Source organism: Balaenoptera musculus, chromosome 5 (assembly GCF_009873245.2).
Source record: "Balaenoptera musculus isolate JJ_BM4_2016_0621 chromosome 5, mBalMus1.pri.v3, whole genome shotgun sequence".
Taxonomy (NCBI): domain Eukaryota; kingdom Metazoa; phylum Chordata; class Mammalia; order Artiodactyla; family Balaenopteridae; genus Balaenoptera; species Balaenoptera musculus.
The window spans coordinates 106,952,265-106,974,462 of record NC_045789.1 but is presented as its reverse complement, the minus strand read 5'-3'; the positions used below and the strand labels follow the sequence as shown (position 1 = coordinate 106,974,462).

Below are 22,198 nucleotides of genomic sequence, written 5' to 3'. Positions count from 1 at the left end.
AATTAACAAAATCAACACTAGTAAAAGACTTCATTTATAATTCATATATATTTATATCTTTACTTATCCTGCCTTTATATAAAAGGATCTGAGGCAACTATTTACAACTGAATGAGATATGAGAAAACATAACTAAAGCAATACTATAGATGGCTTTTGTGAAAAATCAAATTACCTCGATAATTCTTCCAGTTTAAAAAAAAAAAACGAGACAGACAACTGGTATTATTGTTTTTATTTATAAAGAATTACTTTTATTTGGCTGTTTGGAAAACCACTAACATTTTTCACTTTAGAAAACATTAAATAATAAACAAGATGTTATACAGTACTTTGGATAACTTCTTCCATCAGTGTAGTGCAATGCATTATTGGCACCTAAAAGTGAAACTTTCTATTATTTTCCCCTTTCATCTCCAGTTGTGCAGTTATATGACCAAAAAGGAAATGAATCATTAAAAAATGGATCTAAAGCCATATTTTCTGGCCCCTACTCAAAGGCTTACTGATTTATATTCCCCCTCTGGCCTTGCATCCACCAAGTTAAATGATGAAAGACCTATTGTTGTCTATTGTACCTACTGTTCCCAAAACAATACCATTTTGTGGGACTTGGGAGATTCCCATTGATAAGAGAAACTTTTACCATTAGGAGAAGGAAAGGTCCTGGCAGTGGTGTTGGGCATGGCACTCTCTTTTTCAGTAGCCAAATTAAACTGTCACACATGTTGCAGAGAGAATGCACCAGATAAAAATCTCTCTAAACTGTGTTCTTTGCTATGGTCTCTTTAAAAATCTGAAATATCATCCATTAAGCAAGTGAAAGGGTTATACCTTTACCAAGAAAAGAAATATACACCACCACATTAGGACATTACTGAGATACTAAAATATCTGCCCATCATACTCTTTTGGAACAAACAGATTTTTAATTTTTTTCTGTGTTTTGTTTTTGTTTTTTAAATACTGCTAGGTTTGCCATAAAGGGATAGACATTTTCATGACCTCAGCATTTGGTGGCTTTTCCCCTTTTCATTCCTCGCTATTAGGCGTCCAAGAGGGAAGTACCTAAATTAGACCTTAGCCCTGGTCCAAGTTACTTAGTTCTGGAGACTTTCATTACATAGTAATAGGATCAAAACATCTTTGGGGAGATTCTGTAATGTTACTCTACCTTGAGGTAAGAATGTCTTTAACCATCTTAAATAGAAAAAAAAGTTATCAAATTTTTAAAAAGCCTCAAAAAAAATGCACACTTTTTCTTTTAGACAAAGGATTCTAACTTAATAACTGTCCCTGCCAGGAAATGCTCCCTCACACTCCAGTCTAAGCCTGTTTCCTCTTGTTCTGTTCTCAGTGCATATGGACAACAGCTGGCCACCAGCCTCTCTGCACAAGCCCTTCATATACTTGAAAACCAGCAGTGGTTTGCCCCTCAGTCTTCTCTTCTCCACGCTGAATAATCCCAGTTCCTTTAACTTTTCATCATAGATCTTTTTTTTCCAACCCTTTAATCATCTTTGTGATTCCTGGCAAAAACAGCAGAAAATAGTTCGATTACTTAATCGGAAGTAAAGAAAAGCCTCAGGAATAAGTTGCCTTTTAAAAGTTGTCTTTTGTTTAAATCTAAAGGTAAACTTTGCAGGGAGGAAACAGGGGTTCATAGATCTTAGAATTCCAATCTTGTCCTGTTGATCTAGTGTGTGTGTGAATCCCATTCCAACACGTCCGGTGCCGCAAAGCATGAGACTCGCTTCCCATCCCTTCCTGACACAACAGCACATAGGCTGTGATCTAGACATGCCTAAATCTATACGCATTGAAAAGTCAGTATGAAAATCTATTTCAACGAAGCTTCCCCCATGCTTCCCCACACCCAGCTTCCACAAACAGAATCTTTTCTCTGAAACAACCAGAACTTTCATAAAGCTTCTTACCTATTACCGGAAAGAACCACGTTGTTATGGTAAAGGCTGTTGGTTTTAAAGTGTAACCTGAAACAGTGAGGGTTTTACATGTTAACTACAGTTTCCTGTCTATTACTTTGTAGTGATCAAACTCAAGGCCGTTAAAAAATTCATCTCCCTACAACCACAGACACCTCTTCCAATTTTCTCTTGTTGCCAATATAAGGTCATGGAACTGGATGCCATTCCACCATGTATTTTTTTAACTCAAGAGATCATAAGCTGCCTTTCCCTTGCAACTAGAGTCTGTAAATATTAGGAACACATAACTACTTAATACCAATAACACATTTACACAAAACACAGTACTACTAACGAGGGATTGCGTGCCCACTCTACATAATTGTCTTTAAAAGAAAAATACAGATAACAAGAATAAATGCATCTTGATATGCTACATACCCTTCTTTTATAAAGCGAATGGCAGTAAAAGTCAGAGTTCAGGTCAGACCAGAACTACCAAGTAGAGAGGAGAAACCAATTTCACAAGCACATTGTACAACGCATCTTAGGGGAAGTCAATACTACTCGCGGTACAACACTGAACAGATAACAGAAAGGTCATTTGCACAGATTTCTTTTGAAAACTTCTCCTATAATTTGCTACAAGGAACACCTTGTAACCAGGATGAAGGACGGTATAGGTCACACACACTGAAGGCCTTCTTAAGAGACACAGGATGAAAGGTAACACCCAAAGATGGCTTTGGACACATCTACAGATGCCCCCCTGTATTTCAAGGAAGGTGTCACTGTTCACTGGGATTGCACAAAAGCAGGCCAGCAAGATGTGGGTCACCAGACTTTCTCCTGACCCACTCTTCTCCTAGGCCTGATAAGAGGGAGGAGAGGACAGGAGGTGAAGATTGGAAAAAGAAGAGGGAGCAACACGGGGGTTCATTGCTAGTTCTGGAGTTGCTCGTGTTCTTCAGAGCAGTGGCCTTTTTTCAAGCTCACATCATCCAATCCAATCTCCCCAGTGTGACCACGCCTTTTTTCACCCTTGAAGATGACCTAGGGAGAGAACGTACACACTGGTCAAGCCTCCTCTGCCCCTTTCCAATGCGTGCTCGTTTAGCAAAATAAAGACAAACTTTTCCCAAAACTAAATAGTAAACTTACTTAACAGAAGGAAAGACCAGAACAGAGTTGCCAGTGTCACTGAGGCTTGCCTTCTGGTAGAAACTTAAGTCATCAGTAAATCGTTAACCAGACCCCATTGCCCACAATCAGTTACTCTTTAAAAAGTCATTCTAAACAATAGACTACTTCCATTTAGGAATGATTATGAAGTGGACACTTTTGTCAAAGATTACCAAGGTCAGAAGTAAAGAGCGTGATGGAATATAAAGGTGTAGAAATTAGGAGCCAAAGATCTGAAAGATCATAATCATGCAGCCTAGCTTAGATGTTTTCTAGTTCCTCCTCTGGGTTAATTTAATACAGTTTTGTTGCCTAAAATGGAACAGAATCAAACACCCTAATGCAAACACAGTGTTGTTTCACTTATGTAAAGACCAAAATCTTTCCTTTATTTTATCTAACAGAAACCTACGTTAGGATGTGAAACAACTTATTTTTATATTTCCAAACAATGTAAATATTAAGAAAAATTTTAAGAAAGAAAAACAGAGTAAAACAAAATCCAAGACTCTGATACAAGCTGTCTTCATGGAGTCTATTCTTTCTTTTAAAAAGTTTCTAGACACTATACCTATAGGTAGAGAGGCAGAATTTCCTAATAACTGTTTCATTAGGATTAACATAAAGAAGACACTTTTTCCAAATACATTCACTATTTCAGTGGGGTGTTATAGATCATTTTATTGCTACCTATGACTTGATTACTTAGGATAAAATTTATGTATGCAATCAAAGCTTTTCCCACCACCTGTCCTGAATAGGATAATACTTTCCAAGCATAGTGTTCTGGTTCCCACCCAAGGCTGCTTAACTGTGATCTCCGAGGCAAAGAGAAAACAAAGACTTTAAAGAAACATTCCCCCCCCCCCAAAAAAAAACACTTTAGGGTAACTCATGGTGGTCAAAGTTCAAAGTACAAGGAGTATAAGGAAAAGGAAAAGCAGGTACCCTGCCGCCACCCTTTGAAGTTTCTATTAACTTTTTTTTTTTTTCACTTTTTCAACTCCTACAATTTTTTTTTCATTAAAAATAGGGGCTATTCACCAGGGTGGGGAGAGTGACGGTGGTCAGAGGTTGCCATGAAGAATGTGTACGAAGGGGCAGAGGGGGTACAGAAAGAGGCAACGCATGGGGTCACCACGCCTGGCCGAGGCACAAGCCTTGCGCCTAAATTCAGGAAGAGACGGAGGCGTCCACCGCAGACCCCCGAGTTGTCCTCTGAAAGGAGAACCTCCCCGGTTCTGCCTCCCCGGCGGGTCTACTTACGCTCTTGACGTCAGCCCCTCGCAGGGCGATGCGCGTTTGCCTCCAGCTGTGGCCACCATTTCTTCCCCACAGGGCTGCTCCGTGGGCACCGTGTTTTCTCACCAACACCTGGAGCGTGCCGGCGTGCAGCCCCGTCACCTTGTGCCTGAACGACAGGCACAGGTCCCCCGAGTGCAGGAGGTGGCCGAGGGGGAGCAGCAGGCGAGCGGCCTTTGCCGCCGGGCCTTTGGCCGCCGAGACCGTCAGATACCGTCCACCTGCAGGGGGAGAGCAGGGCCGTGTGTGCGCGCGCCCAGGTCCCTGCCGGCGCGCCGGCGGGGACGGGCATCGCCCTGCTCTTGTTTTAGTGAACTTCAGACGGTGCCAGTCATCAGGAAAGAATTCCAGATTTCCGAAGGAGGAAGATAGGACTTCGGTCCATGGCTGTCTTAAATTCTACGGTTTTGTATTTACAGAAAACACTTCTCTCACGAGGAGTACAGATTACGCCAGGGACAGGCAATAAGTAGTCATCCTAACGCTATAAATATTTCCAGTTAAATATGATCAGACATACACAGGCATACACACATTCACCACCTCTTGATCCTCTTGCACCTAGAATCATAATGTCATGCTGGCTGGCTGGTGTGGTGGGGAAGTTACCAGGGAGAATTTTCTAGGTGGATTTTCTGTCTCCTGGCAGTGATTTAAAGGGGCACTAGATCTGTTTATTCTCTCCTCTCCCCTCTTTAAAAAAAAAAACAAAACTCTAAAGCAGGGGTCCCCAACCCCCGGGCCACAGACCAGTACCGGTCCGTGGCCTGTTAGGAACCAGGCAGCACAGCAGGAGGTGAGCGGTGGGCGGGTGAGCGAAGCTTCATCTGTATTTACAGCCGCTCCCCACAGCTCGCATTACCGCCTGAGCTCCGCCTCCTGTCAGCATTATGGTGAGTTGTATCATTATTTCATTATATATTACAAAGTAATAATAATAGAAATAAAGGGCACAATAAATGTAATGAGCTTGAATCATCCCCAAACCATCCCCCCTTCCCTGGTCCGTGGAAAAACTGTCTTCCAAGAAACCGGTTCCTGGTGCCAAAAAGGTTGGGGACCAATGCTCTAAAGGGAGAAGGATCCTTTAAAAACGAGTTTGCTGTGCTTCTCATACCTGACCTCAAGAAGATGCAGAAGTGTTCTGGAAACCTGCCACATCTTCCTGGAGCATCAGTAATATTTGGAGGTAAGCAGTTTAAAAGATTTTTATATAAATACAAATCCATAACAATCTAATTAATATATAAATTTTCCATTACACATACATGAACACAAAATGTTAGTAAAATCTTTCCCTTTGGAAAGGTCGCTTTGATGATGTCCTTGGATCCCTAGGGCTCCAGAGTTTGCTTCCCTCTATTGTTAGAGGAATTGCAGTTAAGGGGGAAAAAGAAGTTTGAGCAGCAGTGACATGGGGGACGGTGCTTCTCAAGAGACGGAAAGTTGCAAGTAGTAGTTTGAAACTCAGTCCAAGTACAAGTGACATTCCCCTCAGGCTGTTTTATTGCAGCCACCTGAAAAACACACTGTAGTCTCAACACTGACTTATCCATAGGAAAAATGTGGTTGGAATGCTGAACACCTGTAACTGTTTTGGTAGAAACCCCACTTATCTTTCATTGAAAAGCATTCCTTATGCTTAATCTGTACAAGACATGACAAGGTTTGAGATGTCCTATTCTTCAAGTGACTTCTCCTCTACCAAGGCTCCTCTGAGCGTTTAAAGGCCCGACTGGGTGAGTTGTGTGTACCTGTGAGGGCCAGGTTCTGTACGAGGGCTCTCCAGGGAGCAGCTCATTTAACCTTGCTAACAAGCCCTTGAAGTGAACACTTATTAGCTTCTGCATCTGCAAAACAAGCCTAAGGCTTTGAGAGGTGAAGTAGTCACCCAAGGTGTCACCCAGCCAGTAGGCAGCAGAATAACAGTTTAAGTTCAGAACTGCCTGAACCCCTATTCAGCACAGGAATCACTGGTTTACACGTTTCTCTCCCCCCGTCAAAGAGGGTCTCTTACAGTCAAAGAGACAGTGAGCTCTTTGATGTCAGAGCCAACCTCTCTCCAAACCCCATTACACTCCTAGCGTATGGTAGGAGTTTAATACCGTTTGTTAAATAAATGACGTTCCAAGAATATAGCAAAAAACAACAGAGAAATAGATCCTTGAGTCAGGTACTTGACTCACCAAAAACAAACACAGTTTTTTGTACTCCTTCCACCCCCGTCTTCCCCAAATTAATCCAAACAATATTTTGAGCCAAAATATTTCGATGGATTTATAATGTCTCCCCGTTAGTCAGCTTTTTGAATCATCACAGGTATTTTGGTTAAGACTAAGATATAAGGTTATTACAGTTAACCTGCAAGTTTTAAGAAAACAAGGATTATCTTAAATCCCTGTGGAATGTATACTAATATCACTATGCCAGGTGCTGCCTGCAGCAGGGCAACCTAACAGAAACCAAGACATCCTAATAAAAGAGTCAAATAATCATTTTATATAGACATTTAAAACTCTGTAAATGAGGTTACTATTGCGCTTCCCCTATAGGGCTACTCTGTGGCCACTAGGATTTTTTTTCCTTTTACCATGAAGAATTCTTTCCCTTTTTAATAAATGGAAGTATTACAAAGTTGGAACAGTAGCTAAGGGAAAAATTGATCTAGCACTCCAAATTACCTATTAAATAAAAATTTCACTTCTGATTTGAAAATACCGGTTTAAGTAAAAAATTACATTAAATATTTTCATGGATTCAGTTTAAAGCATCACAATATCTAAAGTTGTTTTTTGGTAAATAATAGATGCTGTAACACTTGCCAGATATATATGTGATAAAATTTTAATTTCAAACATATATGAAATGATATCTGGACAGGGTTACTAACTGCAGCATTGTCTGAACTACCAAAAGGCTGGAAACAACTGAAACATCCCTCAATGGATGTCTGGTTAAATACGTTTAAAAAGTGATGGAGTAACCGCCATTCATTTAAGAATGAAGGTGTTCTGTATGCACTGATACAGAACAATCTTCGACAACAATGGCTAATACTATTTTAATGGTAACTCTGGGACAGGGACTGCTTTAAATGCTTTACATATGTTTACTAGACACTACTGATGACCCCATTTAAGTAACTTGCTCAAGATCAAAGCTCGTAAGTGGTGATGGTGGGTTTCAGCCCAGGCATTCTGGCTTCAAAGTCCACTCACGTTTTTTTTTTTTTTTTCCTTTGGAGTATAATTGCTTTACAATGTTGTGTTAGTTTCTGCTGTACAATGTAGTGAATCAGCTATATGTATACCTATATCCCCTCTCTCTTGGACCTCCCTCCCACCGCCCCATCCCACCCATCTAGGTCGTCACAGAGCACCGAGCTGAGCTCCCTGTGTTATATAGCAGGTCCACACTCAGGTTAACTCTTAAGATAATATTGTTAAGTGGAAGAAGCAAGGTACAGAAGAGAGGGCTGTTGTGAGGAAAAATAGCTCTCTGGAAAGGTAACCAAGAAACTGGTTGCATCTGGGGAGGATGATGGGAGCCAGGGTTGGGAGGGAGCTTTTATTTTCACTGTTGATTTATTATTCCGTTTTCATGTATTTCAAAATAATGTTTCTTAATGCTGCAATAGACATAGTTGTACGTACACGCTGGCATATTTTATATTTAAACGAATTCCTTGTAGCTACCAGTAGCAGACAGAGTGCTGAGTCAGTTGAGATTAGGGTTCCAGGAAAAGGGCCCCAAGTTTAGCCTTGACACTACAGGAGAAGGGTGTGTGTTCAGGGCCACAGCTATAAGTCTGTAGCACATTATCACATCTGTCAGGAGCACAATTTTCCATTCCCTAGAGGATGGATTAATTTCACTATCTCGAAATTAAGTTTAAGACTGAATGTGATAACAAAACCTAACGAGCACCAGGAAGGTGACTAGCAAATGCACTTACTTTGCAGCTGTTTCTCAAAGTTATAAGTTTGTTTAAGGGAGGGTTTTTTTAGAGATTTTAGCATATAAGAATATTTGCAAATCTGGTTCTTGGATAAGCAATGCACAACATAAAAATCATATGTGGAAATCCAAACATATGTTCCTTTACAAATGGTAATAATCTAGATAGAATCACGCAAACAACTAGTTTGGTAGTTAGAATGATACACAAAAATAATTGATTAAATTGCTTATAGTCTTCTCTGGCCTTAGCATGTGATACATACATAACTTCACCTGAACTTCCTAGAAGAAAAATAGGCACGGAAAGTAAGCTTCATTAGCATTCTCCATCTGAATATGTCAGAATCTGTATATGGTTAGAATTCCCCGACATATTCTAAAAAGCCCGCCTACGATTCCGCCCTGACATAAGCTATGCCCTCCTACCCCTTCTAACTAAATCTCTGCCATCTTTGGTCTTCCCATCCATTCTCCAAGCTAGAACCCTGCTCACTGAGCTCCTGGGATTACCTGGGACATTCCATTTTGAGTCAGAGGCTCCCAGAGCCGGTATAAGAGGCTTTCTAATCCACCCTTTGTCTAATTCTCAAAACAACATCTTGTCATATGTCACCCAGTCAAACATCTCCACCAACAGAGAACTCCCTGCTTCCGCGGCCGCCTGATTTCTCTTTAGACAGCTCTGACTATGGTGAAGTTCTGAGAGGGAGCAAAAATCGATCCCCCTGTAGTTTTCACCTACTGATCTGACTTCTTACCCCGTTGTGATCACGGAACAACTGAGATAGATATTGTCGGTGTTGTATTTGAAAAGCTGCCCTGCTCCATTATTTCTTCTCCAGGCTAAACATTCTGGGTTCCTCACCTGTTTGTTTGTTTGTTTTTCTACAGGCTCTGAGACACCTCTCCATCCAGGTCATTCTCTTTTGAGTGACCTACCATTACCTCTATACTTCTCAGACTGGTAAGAACCTACCAAAAAGTGTATTTTCCATGCTGGAAAAAATCCCTATTTCTATGGAGATGACCCAGCTTTTGGGCAGCAATGATACAGGGTTCACTCATATTGATTTATTACCCACAAAAACTCTAAAAGTCTTTCACACTTTCTGCTAAGTCACATCTTCCCCCTCCTACAGCTGTGTAGGTGGTTTCTTGACCATGAGCTACACCACGTATTCATCCCCAGCAGATTTCACCCTCTTAAGTGTGACCCACTGATCTAATCTTTGGATGCTGTTCGTGTCAGCACACACAGTCGCGTTCTCCTCTGGCTTTACGTTATCCACAAATTGCTTAGTATGCCTTCAATATCCAGTTCATCCAAGTTGTTGGTAAAAACCTGGAGCGACCCCAGAAGAGCATCCTTGAGGGACCAGAGCCAATCACCAGGAGCTATCCAATCACCCAAGCGGCCACCACTTCCTTTCAACTTGTTCTGTATTATCACAGCCAAAGGACCATTTCAAACCTTTTTTTTGTCTACCACTCTGTCAATTCTCTTCTCATTTTTCTATTGGAGGGCAAGTGGATTTGGCGTCACAACAAATTTAAACATTTACATATGTGACGAATAATAGAAACTGTTGAAAAGTGCTAAATTGGTTCTAAAAGATAGTATTTAAGTTCTAAAGGTCAAATGTTTTACATAGAGTGTCTACAGAGAAGTGCAATGAATTCTTCTGACTTTAGCATGAATTATTCTCCCCAGTGTATACCTTACTTGAAAGAGTTATTCATTATGACCGTGAACATTATTCACCGTTCTATCACACATGGTTGCTAAAGATCCTTCCTTCTGTAGCACACTACTCCAGGTCAGTGGTCACTCACATCTACAGGCCCGAGATCTGCTAATCGGATCATGCACACAACCAGGACACAGAGGCCAGACTGGGTAGTGAAAACCCCAGAATAATGCTGCAGATGTTCTGGGCACTGAACTGCTGAGATGGCTGCACAGGCAGTACAGAGAGGCCTGGATGGGAGGTCCATTCTTCAGCTCTGTGGCCTTAGGAAACTGATGTAACCTCTGGCCCTTTGTGAAACAAAAACAGTATTACCTGCTTCGCAGGGTAGGTAAGAGGATTAGATAAAACTGAGATGATGAATGAGTCAGGACTGTAGTTGGTATTAAATAAATGTTGGTTTCTCTCTTATTCACAGTTATCTATGATAATAATAATGTGGTCTGGCTCAGAGTTAACCTTAAATAAGTGAGAGGGAGAACATGAAAGTGAGAATGAGAGGGCGTGTACCGGTGTGTGTGTGTGGGGGGGCGGGGGGCATTAAAAATTATTTTATAGTTAAAAGAAATCTAAAAACTCCTTTGAATTTGTTGGATACTCATTTTTTAAAAGCTTACCTCAAATTTTCATTTTTTAATATCTCTAACATTTCAATATTAGGGGATCTAATGAATATATTTTTGCACTAATTAATTCTTTAATAACTTGCTACTCAACATGTGCATTAAGAATGAGCCCTAAAATTATCCCCAAGGAGCGTGTGAGAAATGCATCAAAATCTACATTTTAACAAGGCCTCCAGCTGACCTGTGTGCACACTGACCGTTGAGAAGAGCAGGTTTTAATAGAGCATATCCTCAAGTTAACTTTTACATGTTTTGTGCTCTATCTGGACACTTGGGATGGTATTTAGGAACTAGGCTTTTAAAAACAAGTAACACACTTTTTCTTCATGTCTTGTATCTTTCATTTCTAAGTCTAGAATCAGGAGTATAAAAAGGAAAAAAAGAAACCAAACTCCTCACCCTTCCATTAAGTTGGACTCACCCATATAAGATTTAACTACTAAAGGGAGGGTAAAAAGCCAACAATAATATGTAGCTTTGCTTCCTGAAATAAGACGACAAAACATATTGTAAGTTCTGAAACTTTATAGATTCATAGGAAGTGTGCAATTTAAAAGTCTTAATTTTCCAAGGGACTATATTTAAATCTCCCTTTCTTATAACATTCTCTTGTGGAATAAGTGGTGGTAATTTATAACTATTTTCTCCAGCATCCAAATTAGACTGAAAATTAGACTGTGAGAGATATTCACAACTTTGCAGGAATTTCCACTGTCTCCTCCTGCTACGTCTTAAAAAAGAAAGACATAATCAAGAAAACAACCACAGGCTACTATGATGGCTGCTGTACCACAATATTATTTTTATGCTTGGGAATGGGGCACTACACGTAACTTGAAAATTATATTTTAGAATGAGTCTATATGTTTTATATATACAAAGCCTTTTTTGAGAGAAATTAGCTGGCCTTTTAATAAACTGCTTGTCTACTTAAAATTCTAATTGATAGCTAACAACTTCAGATCACCTAAAAAAACAGAAGATGAATGCTGGACAAGCTTTCTTTATCTTCTCTATTAAGTAAATAAACACAGAGCTGCGTTATGGTATCCTTGATTAGCAGAACTGGAGTCCTCAGATCGGATCCAACCGAAATGTGTACTGGTTAGATGAATCTGGTTAGATTCTGGTTAGATGAATGGTTTTACCTGCTGGATCCCTCACTGGTTCCCAGTGCAAGTCACTGTCTTTTTCTCGGATCCATCCACAAAGCCCATGGTCAAAATTACAACTGTGTATCAGAACACCTGCAAGGAAATAACCAGGAACATGAGTAGACCACAAACCCAACAGCTAATGACAAAAATGAATTTGTGAACTAGGGGTATCTGTACAAGTGTTCTCTCCTGTCTGCACTTAATTATCCCACCAGAATGTCTCTTCGTGAGATCGAAAGGAAATCATATGAATCCTTTCTCAGCACAATTGTGTATCAGTGCTCAGCTGTAAAAATAGAACACACAATTGTTGCCAAATTATGACCTTCTTACATCATCACTTATAAAATATGATTTCCTCCTCAGCTTAAATGCTGCTTTTATACAATTTTTTTTAAAAAGATAATGATGATTCACTGTTTTTGCTCAACTGATTTAACTACAGAGGAAACCAAGTGGTAAAAAAAAAATGTATAATTTTCCCAGATGTAACCGAACAATCTACAATTTAAAAGTTATTTTAATGAAATGGAGGGAAAAAATAAAATGTCATCATAACGGTACTAAGAATATAGGGATCTACCTGGATCATCCTTTGCTTCATCATCTGCACTGACTCCTCTTTCAATTTCAAATATTTCAAACAAGTCATTTGAAGGCTGCCGTGGAACTACAAGAGAGAGATGCATTTTGTTTTGTTCTGATGAGGCATTGACAAAGAAGCATTACCTTTACCGATGGGGCAGGGGGAAAAGACCTAGGTATTTCACTCATCTGGAAGAATCCAAAATATTTAATCACATTTCACATGAAGATTCATGAAGTTTGTTCTGCAGAGATCTTATACTGTAACATTTATCTGGGTAGAATTTTAAAAAATGGGTTTCAAAAGTTTCTAAAATTCAACATAAAATACATTAAAAAGTCTTTATCTGGAAAATACATTTTAAAACAGCTACCAATTGCAAGCAAAATATCTCTATGAAATTCTAAAACTTGTCTATGAAAGATACATTATGAACTCTAAATTAAGGCTGTTTTAATGGAAAAAAAAATGCCCGTAATTGCAGCAAATGGTTTGACTTTCTAACCAAAACATGGACTCCTCTCCAGTGAACCCTACGTATGCTATGGCTTCTGGGCTTAAGCAGGTTCCTTGGCTCCTTTAAGATCAAATCCAAACTCCAAATTGCACAGCATTCACAATCCACCCCCCAAAACACACAATACTGCCCAAATATGCCATTCATGTTCACGTCTCTGACCCCATCCCCAGCTTGGGATGCTCTTCTTCCTGGTAATTAACCAGCCAAACTTCCCCTCTCTGTTCAAGGGTCAGTGTAAATATCACTGCCTGGGTGAAAACTTTCACGTTCTAGGCGAATTCAAATCTTCCCCCTCGTACTCTGATGGCTCATGTTTACATGCCTCTATTACACTCTTTCCTAAAGAACTGCAGTTATTTACACACATGTGTGTCTCTCCCTCTGCTGGTCTCTGAGGTCCTGGAGGGCATCGATCATGTCTTACTCATGTGGCATTCCCAGGGCTTGACCTAGTGACAGGCACTCAATAAGTGTTTACTGAATGAATGGGAAGGTCTTGTCAGAAACCCATGTACTTTGTCAACCCTTTTCCTCAAATGAAACAAGTGGGACAGAGCTGAAAAATACACTTTAAAAAATGGATTCGTATAAATCATTATTTGCTCATTCATTCAATGTACATCTGATTGCCACCCATATGCCAAGCACTGGGGTAGGTCCCGAGGAGACAAGGTAAAAGGGTGAACAAGACCAACAAGGACCTGGCCCCTGTGGAGCTTGCATTCTAATGGGAGAGGCAAACATTAAACATGTAGATAAAAGAACACCACAGCTCTAAATTCTGATGAAAACTAGGATGGAAAAACACCAGATGATGTGAGGGAGAATAGCTTGGTTGGTAGTGGGGAGTGTGTGAGAACGTTGGTGGCAGTGGAGGGGAATTCTTGGCTAAAGATCAGGGAATCCTCCCTTTTCTTTGCCAGAACTTAAATTAATTAGCTCTATTTTTATAAGGCAGGGAGTAAAAGATGTAGAACACCAAGGAACACACATCAGTCAAAACAGTTCTCTTTCATTAATGTTCCAATTATTTTTAGCAGTAATTTTTTAAATTAAGTAAACGAACCCATAATATTTGCACTGATTTTTTGAGCTTACTGCTTTTGAAGTTTTTCCTTTTTGTTGCAAAAGTCCAAACAGTGAACCCCTTCCTCTTCCACTCCCCCCAACTCACATATACCCCTCTACACACAGCCTGAGAAAGATGGAAGAAGAGAAGCGGGTCAACGGACAAGATCTGGGGACACAGCCTGATCCCAGGTGCCCTGGGAGAGGCAAACGGCCGCCCTATTTTACACTCAGATGACTGACAGCAATGGCATCCAATTCCAGCTTTCCTTTCCTCACTTGGAGCTCTGAGAGGGAGACCGCCTCTTATTTACTAGAAATATTACAGAGTTGTAGGCATACATGCTTCATTTCTCATGACAGAGAAAGTTAAAAAACACACACACACACACAACTCTATAGAACAACGCTTTTTTGTTCCCTTCTCTTGTTGTAACTTATAGAAATCATCTCTGGATTGTAATAGTTCAAACCTTACAGTACCATATTTTAGGGGCATTATGTTGGTTTGTCAGCACCCTTTTCTCCAAATGAAGGATGGTCAAATGGTAAATGGAGTCTTGGTGCAGAGGGAGAGGATCCTAGAAATGTTTCCTGGCACAGGGACCTGTTTTATAAAAGGAGATCAAGGACGTCCTCTCTGAGCAAGCACCATTCAGTCTGAGAGGGAAAGAACATGGAACCTTCCAGGCAAAAAGCAAAGTGCTGGAGTGGGGGAAGACGGAGTATTTCAGGCAGTAAGTACAAAGATAGCGCTTGGGAACATTAGAGAAAGGCGTTCACAGTGTCTGGAGGATGCTCAGAAACGAAGAAAGTGGGATGGGAGGAGGTTAAAAGGAAGGAATGAGACCACACGTTTGGAAAACAGTCACCCAGAAAATCAGTTATCTAACAACTCGCAAAGTGCCAGACGGTTATTGGTATTTTAGGCACTTGGTTTCCAAGAACCTTTTAATTTAGCAGCGGACGATCATGCACACCTTCATTGCGATTCGCTGGGAAACATGCCAAGGAATTTAGACCTGAAATGCTCAGCAGCTATTAGTTCTTACAATTTTGTGTGCTCCAGTCTGTAGCTCTGCCCAAGTACTGAACGAATCCTCCTTCCTTACACATACCAGTATGGATTGGTAAGCATCCCACTGAAGTGTCGAGAGAAGGTTCACTACTCACTCCCTGGTATGTTTTACAGTTTATATAAAAATATTAAGTGAAATAATTTCCACTATGTACAAGAGAAACAGATGAACAAACAAAAAAACCCAGACAGTGATAAGAAATACACTCCCACACTTCACACTTATATGGTCGATTAACATAAGACAAAGGAACCAAGAATATACAATGGGGAAAGGGCAGTCTCCTCAATAAATAATGTCGGGAAAACTGGACAGCCACATGCAAAAGAATGAAACGGGATCATTTTCTTACACTACACACAAAAAAATGACAGAATGGGCTAAAGACTTGAACGTAAGACTTGAAATCATAAAACTCGTAGAATAAAAACCATAGGCGTTAAGCTCCTTAACGCTGGCCTTGGAGGTGATTTTTTTTAGATCTGACGCCGAAAGCAAAATAAATCAGTGGGACTACATCAAACTAAAAACCTTCTGTGCAGGAAAGGAAATGATCGACAAAAATGAATGGGAGGAAGTATTTGCAGATCATTTATCTGATAAGGAGTTAATATCCAAAATATATAAAGAACTCATACAACTCCATAGGAAAACAACCGCTCTGATTAAAAAAAAAGGGAAGATCTGAAGAGAGATTTTTCCGAAGAAGATATACTAAAAGTGCATGAAAAGGCACTCATCATCACTAATCACCAGGGAAATGCACATCAAAACCACGATGAGATAGCATCTCACATCTATTAGAATGGCTACTATCAAAAAGACAGTGGGCCCCGGAACCACACGACTGTGAACTGTACGGGTCCACGCTTATGCATATGGGTACTTTTCACTGAACACGTGCAACACAGACCCACCACACCGTCCGCAGCTGGTTGAATCCGCCACACGATATGGAACCTTGGATGGGGCGGGCCAAATGTAAAGTTATACGCAGATTTTCAACTGTGCAAATGGTCAGTACTGCAACCCCTGAATTGTTCAAGGGTTGACTGCCTAGGAAATAACAGATGGTTATTTGCATGCGGAGAAAAGGGAACTGTCATGCACTGTTGGTGGGGATAGGAATTTGAAAACGTTATGGAGAGTCCTCAAAAAATTAAAAATAGAACTACTGCGTAATACAGCAATTCCACTCTTGGGTATATATCTGAAGAAAGTGAACACACTAATTTGAAAAGATATATGCACCCCTGTGTTCACTGCATTGTTTACAACAGCCAAGACATGGAAACAACCTAAGTTCCCATCAATAGATGAATGTGAAAAGAAGTGGTGGTATATATATACACACAATTAAATGTTCCTCAGCCATAAAAAAGAATGAAATCCTGCCATTTGTAACAACATGGATGGATCCTGAGGGTATTATGCTAAGGGTATTATTATGTCAGACAGAAAAAGACAAATACTGTATGATCTCAATTATATGTGGCATCTAAAAAAAAAAAGCTCATAGAACAACAGACTGGTGGCCGCCAGAGGCAGGAGGTAGGAGGTGAATGAAATGGGTGAAGGGGGTCAAAGGGTACAAACTTCCAGTTATAAGTAAATCATGAGGACGTATAATGTATGCATGGTGACTGTAGTTAATAATACTGTGTTGCATATTTGAAAGTTACTAAGAGAGCAAATCTTAAAAGTTTCCAATCACAAGAAAAAAAAAATTTATAACTATGTTTGGTGACAAGCGTTAACTAGACTTATTGTGGTGATCATTTTGTAACATATGCAAATATGGAATCATATTGTACACCTAAACCGATGTAATGTTATATGTCCATATACATCAATAATAATAATAAAGAAATACACCAATATGCTAATAGAAGTAGTCTGAGTACTGGAAATAAAAGTAATGTTTTATCATTTATTGGTTTTTTCTTTTGTAATTCTGTGTTTTTTAAGATTGTTTATAAAAAGGATTTCTATTATGAAAAAAAAAGTACCTAAAACATTGAAAGAAAAGAGAGTTCTGTCAGAGTATATACACAGTCTCCTACCCCATAGCAGCTATATGTCTGTTATTTGTAGTTTGATTGCTTAAAGAGAACTTTGAATAGTCTTGATACCTGTTATTAAATGTGAGGCTATGAAATTGAGATGTATTTGTGAAATTCAAACATATTCTTTGATTCAATGCAGAAAATGCTAATTAAAATACATGACTAGCCTTATCTAAAAATAGAATTACAACCGGGAGAGATGCTAACACACACACACACACACACACACAAACAAACACACATATATATTTATATTTATAAAGACAAACACATATCTGATATTTTCTGTAGTTGGACCATTAATCCTTAGAATCAGAATGGTGTAATTTTAGAGATTAGAAAAGGATACGAGAAATGCTAACAACACAATTCCTCTACCGTCTGTCTGTCCATCCTCCCTCCCTCTAGTCCATCCACTTATTAATGCTCTCAATCAAGAAACTGACCATCCACTGAGTACGAGGCACTGGGCTCACTTTTGTGAAGCAATGAGAGTACTCTTTCCTTCATGGGATCTACATTCTAGAGGTGAAGACAGGCATCTGACAATCTCCCATGTAATGGATGCTTTAGAGGAGAACTAGAGGATGCTATGTGAGCCTTGGTGGTGAGGGGGAGACGGGGGGCTGTCTAAGCTAGCCCAGGAGGAAGGTGCATGAAAATCTCTGAGACGTGCTGCTTACACCGCGACCTGAAGGATGAGTCACTGTGAGCTAGCGCCCTAGAGAGTGAACGGGTGTGAACTCAAACATCATTCTAGGTGTAGAGCTCACAGGGGGAGAGGGAGGGGGAGGGAAGGAGGGAACCAAATGAAGCTGGAGATGCAGGCAGACTCCGCAGGGCCTTTTAAAGCTCTGTAAATATTGTGGACTTTATTCTGGCGGAAACTGGAAGTCTCAAGGATTCTAACAGAGGAGCGCCAAGATCAGGTACATCATTCTGGCTGGAGCACAGAGAACGAACAGGAGGGAGGAGGGAGTGGCTGTCAGAGGGCAGTTATGACCGAAATTAACATAAAAAAAAGAATGTTCATATACTCTTTAGAAGATTTATTTCCTAAATATTTTTCTTCCATTAGTTAACGTTTCATCCACCAAGACGTATGTCTTATAATCTTCCGCATGAACTAAAACACAGGGAACGTACAGGCACTGAAGCGAGCAGACAGCCGGATAAAAACGTGGTTGGCGGGGGCTCAGGGGCCCAGTACGTTCCTAGCGGCTGGGGAACCCCGGAGCCCTGGAGCCTGTGAGAAGAACTGGCCACACAGATAAGCAAGAAACTTCTTAAAAGGAACTCCATCCCAGAACGTTCTATTAAATATATTTTCCCCAGGGATATAATATTAATCTATAGCCTGCGTTCATGAATGAAGTTTCCCAAAGAGTCAACTGCATATTTTTACCAAAAAGCATTAAAAGTAAGCACAGTGAAGTAAATGTAAATATTATCACACACACCTCCCACTGCCAGACTTCCTCCAAACAGTAACTACTATAGCAGAATGTAAGCACAATTTATTAAAGGTAGGTTTGCTAATTCTGTTTCTGTTCTAGGGTGGCTCCCATGACATTACCCAGGCCAGTTCTGGCATTTGTTGTTGGACTAAAAGATGAAAGATAACACGGTCTTAAATTCTTTCTATGCTTAGGGATTTAGTTCATCTGAAGAGAATGGTATGTATGTAACTTCCCTAATATCCTGAAGGCTCTTTCTGGTGGCGAAATGTAGAGATGACAGAGTGGGGATGAGTGGCAAGGGTTTTAAGAGGCCACCTCTTGCATCTCCCCTCCACACCGCTTTCTCTTCTCCTCCTCTCCCTCTGCCCCCCCTCCCTTTTCTCCTCTGCCCCTTTTCTTCCCTCTCCAGATGAAGCACATACACATTATAGCTTTAAATTACCAGAGAGAAGCAATAAAAAGATTGGAAAAGAGAGTCTGACATTTCCTTAACTACGTCAGAGAAAATTCCCAGCCATCTACTGATTACTAGCAAAAAGCAAAAGGCTGCTGGGCTCCACAGAAATAAGCCCTTGTGTGCTAAAGCTTTCACTGCGTAGGAAAAATCCAAAAAGTTCAAAAGACACCTTTGGACTGAGAGTACAGAGCACAACTGGGAAAAATTAAGTCTCTAGTGAAAGGTGGAACATACACCCAGCTAACAATAATGAGCCCCAATGTGTGACTCCCCTCTCTCTCTTCTAATAAAGTTTCAGAACAACTTGAAGTACTGCCTGCAGCAATTTCTAAGTGTGGCCATAAAGGTGATGACTCAACTTTTCTAGATCAGGAGATCATTTGACAGCGAACGTGGAGGGACAGAAGAAGGGAGGAGGTGAGAGAGGGGATGCAGGGGGGAGGCAAGAGATGGCATCTTAGACCCCTTGTCTTTCATCTCCACTCTGTCATCTCTAAAGATCCCTGGGTTTTGCCACCAGAACCGTTTTTATCCCCTTGCCCTCTTCTAAGCCAAAGGAAGTCAGAAGGTTAGGCACTGTCAGGACTGAGTCCGAGCGCTGGAACAGAACGCAGGCGGTGCCATAGCCGACTATTTGACTACAGTATAGCTGCTTGGGTGAGTGTGGCACGAACACCCCCGAGGTGACACAGAAGCCCACCTACTGTGGGGGACAGGTGTCAATGCCCTCAGGCCAAATGAATCACTTTAGAGGAAGAAAGGAAGCTTTTATTTCTGATATTTATCAGACCCGTCATGTATGTTTCTCATCTAGACAGATCCATCTCTGAAAAGGCTGTTGTTACTATTTGCTGGGTAGAGAAGTTGAGGTGAAGCTGTCTCTGATTTAACATCACAACTGTTCAATTAGGTACCGTAAACACCTAAATAAAACCGGATGTTCCAATTATTTGGTCGTAAGTAAAGGGTCTATGAAATAGCAGCTTTCTATTTTCATTTTCTCTGCTCCCCTAATAGCTCATACTTGCACATCAATTTGTTTCTAAAGGATCTGGTTAGCCAAAAATAACATTTAAAATATTGTGAACATTAAAACTGTAATGAACCATAATAAAAAGCATCAGAAAAATATAAACTCAAAACCAGAACACAAAATAGGGCTGTGTTTTTATGAGTTAAGTAGGAAATGTTATCATTACCATATCAATGAATTCAACAACATCAACAGAAGTAGTATAGCTATTGTGTATTGAGTTCTTATTCTACGCCAAGCACTCTCTCACCTAATTTTCACAACAGCCCAATGTAGTAGATACTATTATCACCACCACTTACGGATGAGGAAACAAAGTCATAGGAAGATTTAGTAACATGCCCCACATCTCAGAGTGGCTATGGCACAATACTTTTCATTACAACTCTATACAAAAATGTGCATAAAACTCAACAAAAAATCTGATTTCTGACTTTGGTCACGTTCACCAAGAACTCAATTTATACTTTCCGGAAAGAGCTATTTTTTTCTTTACCAGCCATCATAGGATCCAATTAAAATATACATAAAATGCCTTGAAAACTTTCAGAATTCACAGCACCAGAATCTGACCTACAAGCAGTCCTTCAAAACACTCGCTGAAATTTCATCTTCAGGGAGATGTCAGGCATCTTCTCAGGGTCTCTCTAGGCCTTACGGTTTACTAGGAAGCAAACTAGTTTGAAGACCTGTTCTCCCCTCAGCAGAAACAATCTTTCTACTCATCACCACATAGAATCAGAAAAGATCATATTTCCATGACTAAGAACAATGTGATCACACCAGCCAGACTCTGTAAAATCCGTAAAAGGGAAATGAGAGAAAAAACCTGTGGACAGCAGGCAGCAAAGCAGCAATCGTTAAAGTGCAAACAGTTTTGTTCTTACTGGTGGTGCTTGGAATTTCAACACATTCTCATGAACATCACAGCAACAATGAGTCTGGTTTTCTGATATGGCCACTCGTAAGAGCACCTGATACGTATTACAATGTATTCTATAATCTTTACTCTGCAACACTTTTTTTCTTTATATGACCCAGATGCTATATGCTACATTTTAGGCACAATTTTAAACAACCCACATCTGGCTAATTCTGTCTCCATTCAGGACATGGCTCTGCTGGGTTGGAGCTGCTATTATGGTTGAGAGAGCCCTACTCTTCAGTGTACTCAGCAGATCAGCAGTGTTACTTACTTCTGAGCTTGTTAAAAATGCAGAATCTCAGGCCCTAACCTAGACCCACTGAATCAAAGTTTTCATTTTAACAAAGTCTCTGTGTGACCTGTACACACACTAAAGACTGAGACGTACTTCCCTAGAAAGTCCGATTTAGTAAATTGGTGGTAGGGATTAGGCATCTGCATTTTCAATAAGCACCCTAGGTTATTCTGGTTCAACTGGGCTTCTGATAACACTTTGAGAAAAATCTACTTCCTGATCCAAGTGCTATTATACTCCTTGCAGAGCTTCCTAGCTAAAACTGGACAGATCTGACGTGCTCAATTGTAAAGACATTTTGAAAGGTTAAAAATAAGTTAAAACTTTGAATGAATTTTTAAAAACCAGTAAGTTCTAAATAAAGTTAACATGATTCACAATCAGAATCCCCCCGGGGTACTTTTTCAAAACACACGACTCAACTCTCCTGCTGGGAGAGCGGGATTCCATTACCCCTGGCCCTTCTCCTAAGGATTGACTACTATAATAAATTACTGTGACCAGTGACAGTGGGAATGGGAAGATTAAAAATCACTGCATGAGGATAACACAAAGACAATGAAAATCACCCCAAATATCAACAACTGGATAGATCCATGGTTACTATTTTGGTCTTTTTTCTTCCAGACTTTTATATTCATCCAGACATATGAAGACGTGTATTTTACACGTAATTGGGATCAAATGGTATGCACAGTTTTGTATATTCTTTTCACTTAACATTTTTATAACCTAGGTACTTTCCCAAGTCATTAAACATTTTTTTAAAAAAAAAATTACTTCATACTATTTCGTGGTATCGCTAG

General features: G+C 40.1%; 1 protein-coding gene across 11 annotated transcripts in view; it reads right to left on the bottom strand.

The window, feature by feature from the left end:
• Positions 1-234: 234 nt before the first annotated feature.
• Positions 235-22,198, bottom strand: part of NPNT (nephronectin) — a 74,620-nt gene continuing 52,656 nt past the window's right edge. For 6 of the 11 annotated variants that reach the window (XM_036853515.1, XM_036853517.1, XM_036853518.1 and 3 more), the window contains 5 exons: positions 12,487-12,573; positions 11,895-11,993; positions 5,530-5,577; positions 4,377-4,633; positions 235-2,981 (listed from right to left, as the gene is read on the bottom strand). In XM_036853515.1, coding sequence (XP_036709410.1) covers positions 2,871-2,981; positions 4,377-4,633; positions 5,530-5,577; positions 11,895-11,993; positions 12,487-12,573 — 602 coding nt within the window. In that variant the 3' untranslated portion in view covers positions 235-2,870. The remainder of the gene's footprint in view (positions 2,982-4,376; positions 4,634-5,529; positions 5,578-11,894; positions 11,994-12,486; positions 12,574-22,198) is intronic. The other 5 variants (XM_036853516.1, XM_036853519.1, XM_036853523.1 and 2 more) reach the window with 1 other exon arrangement.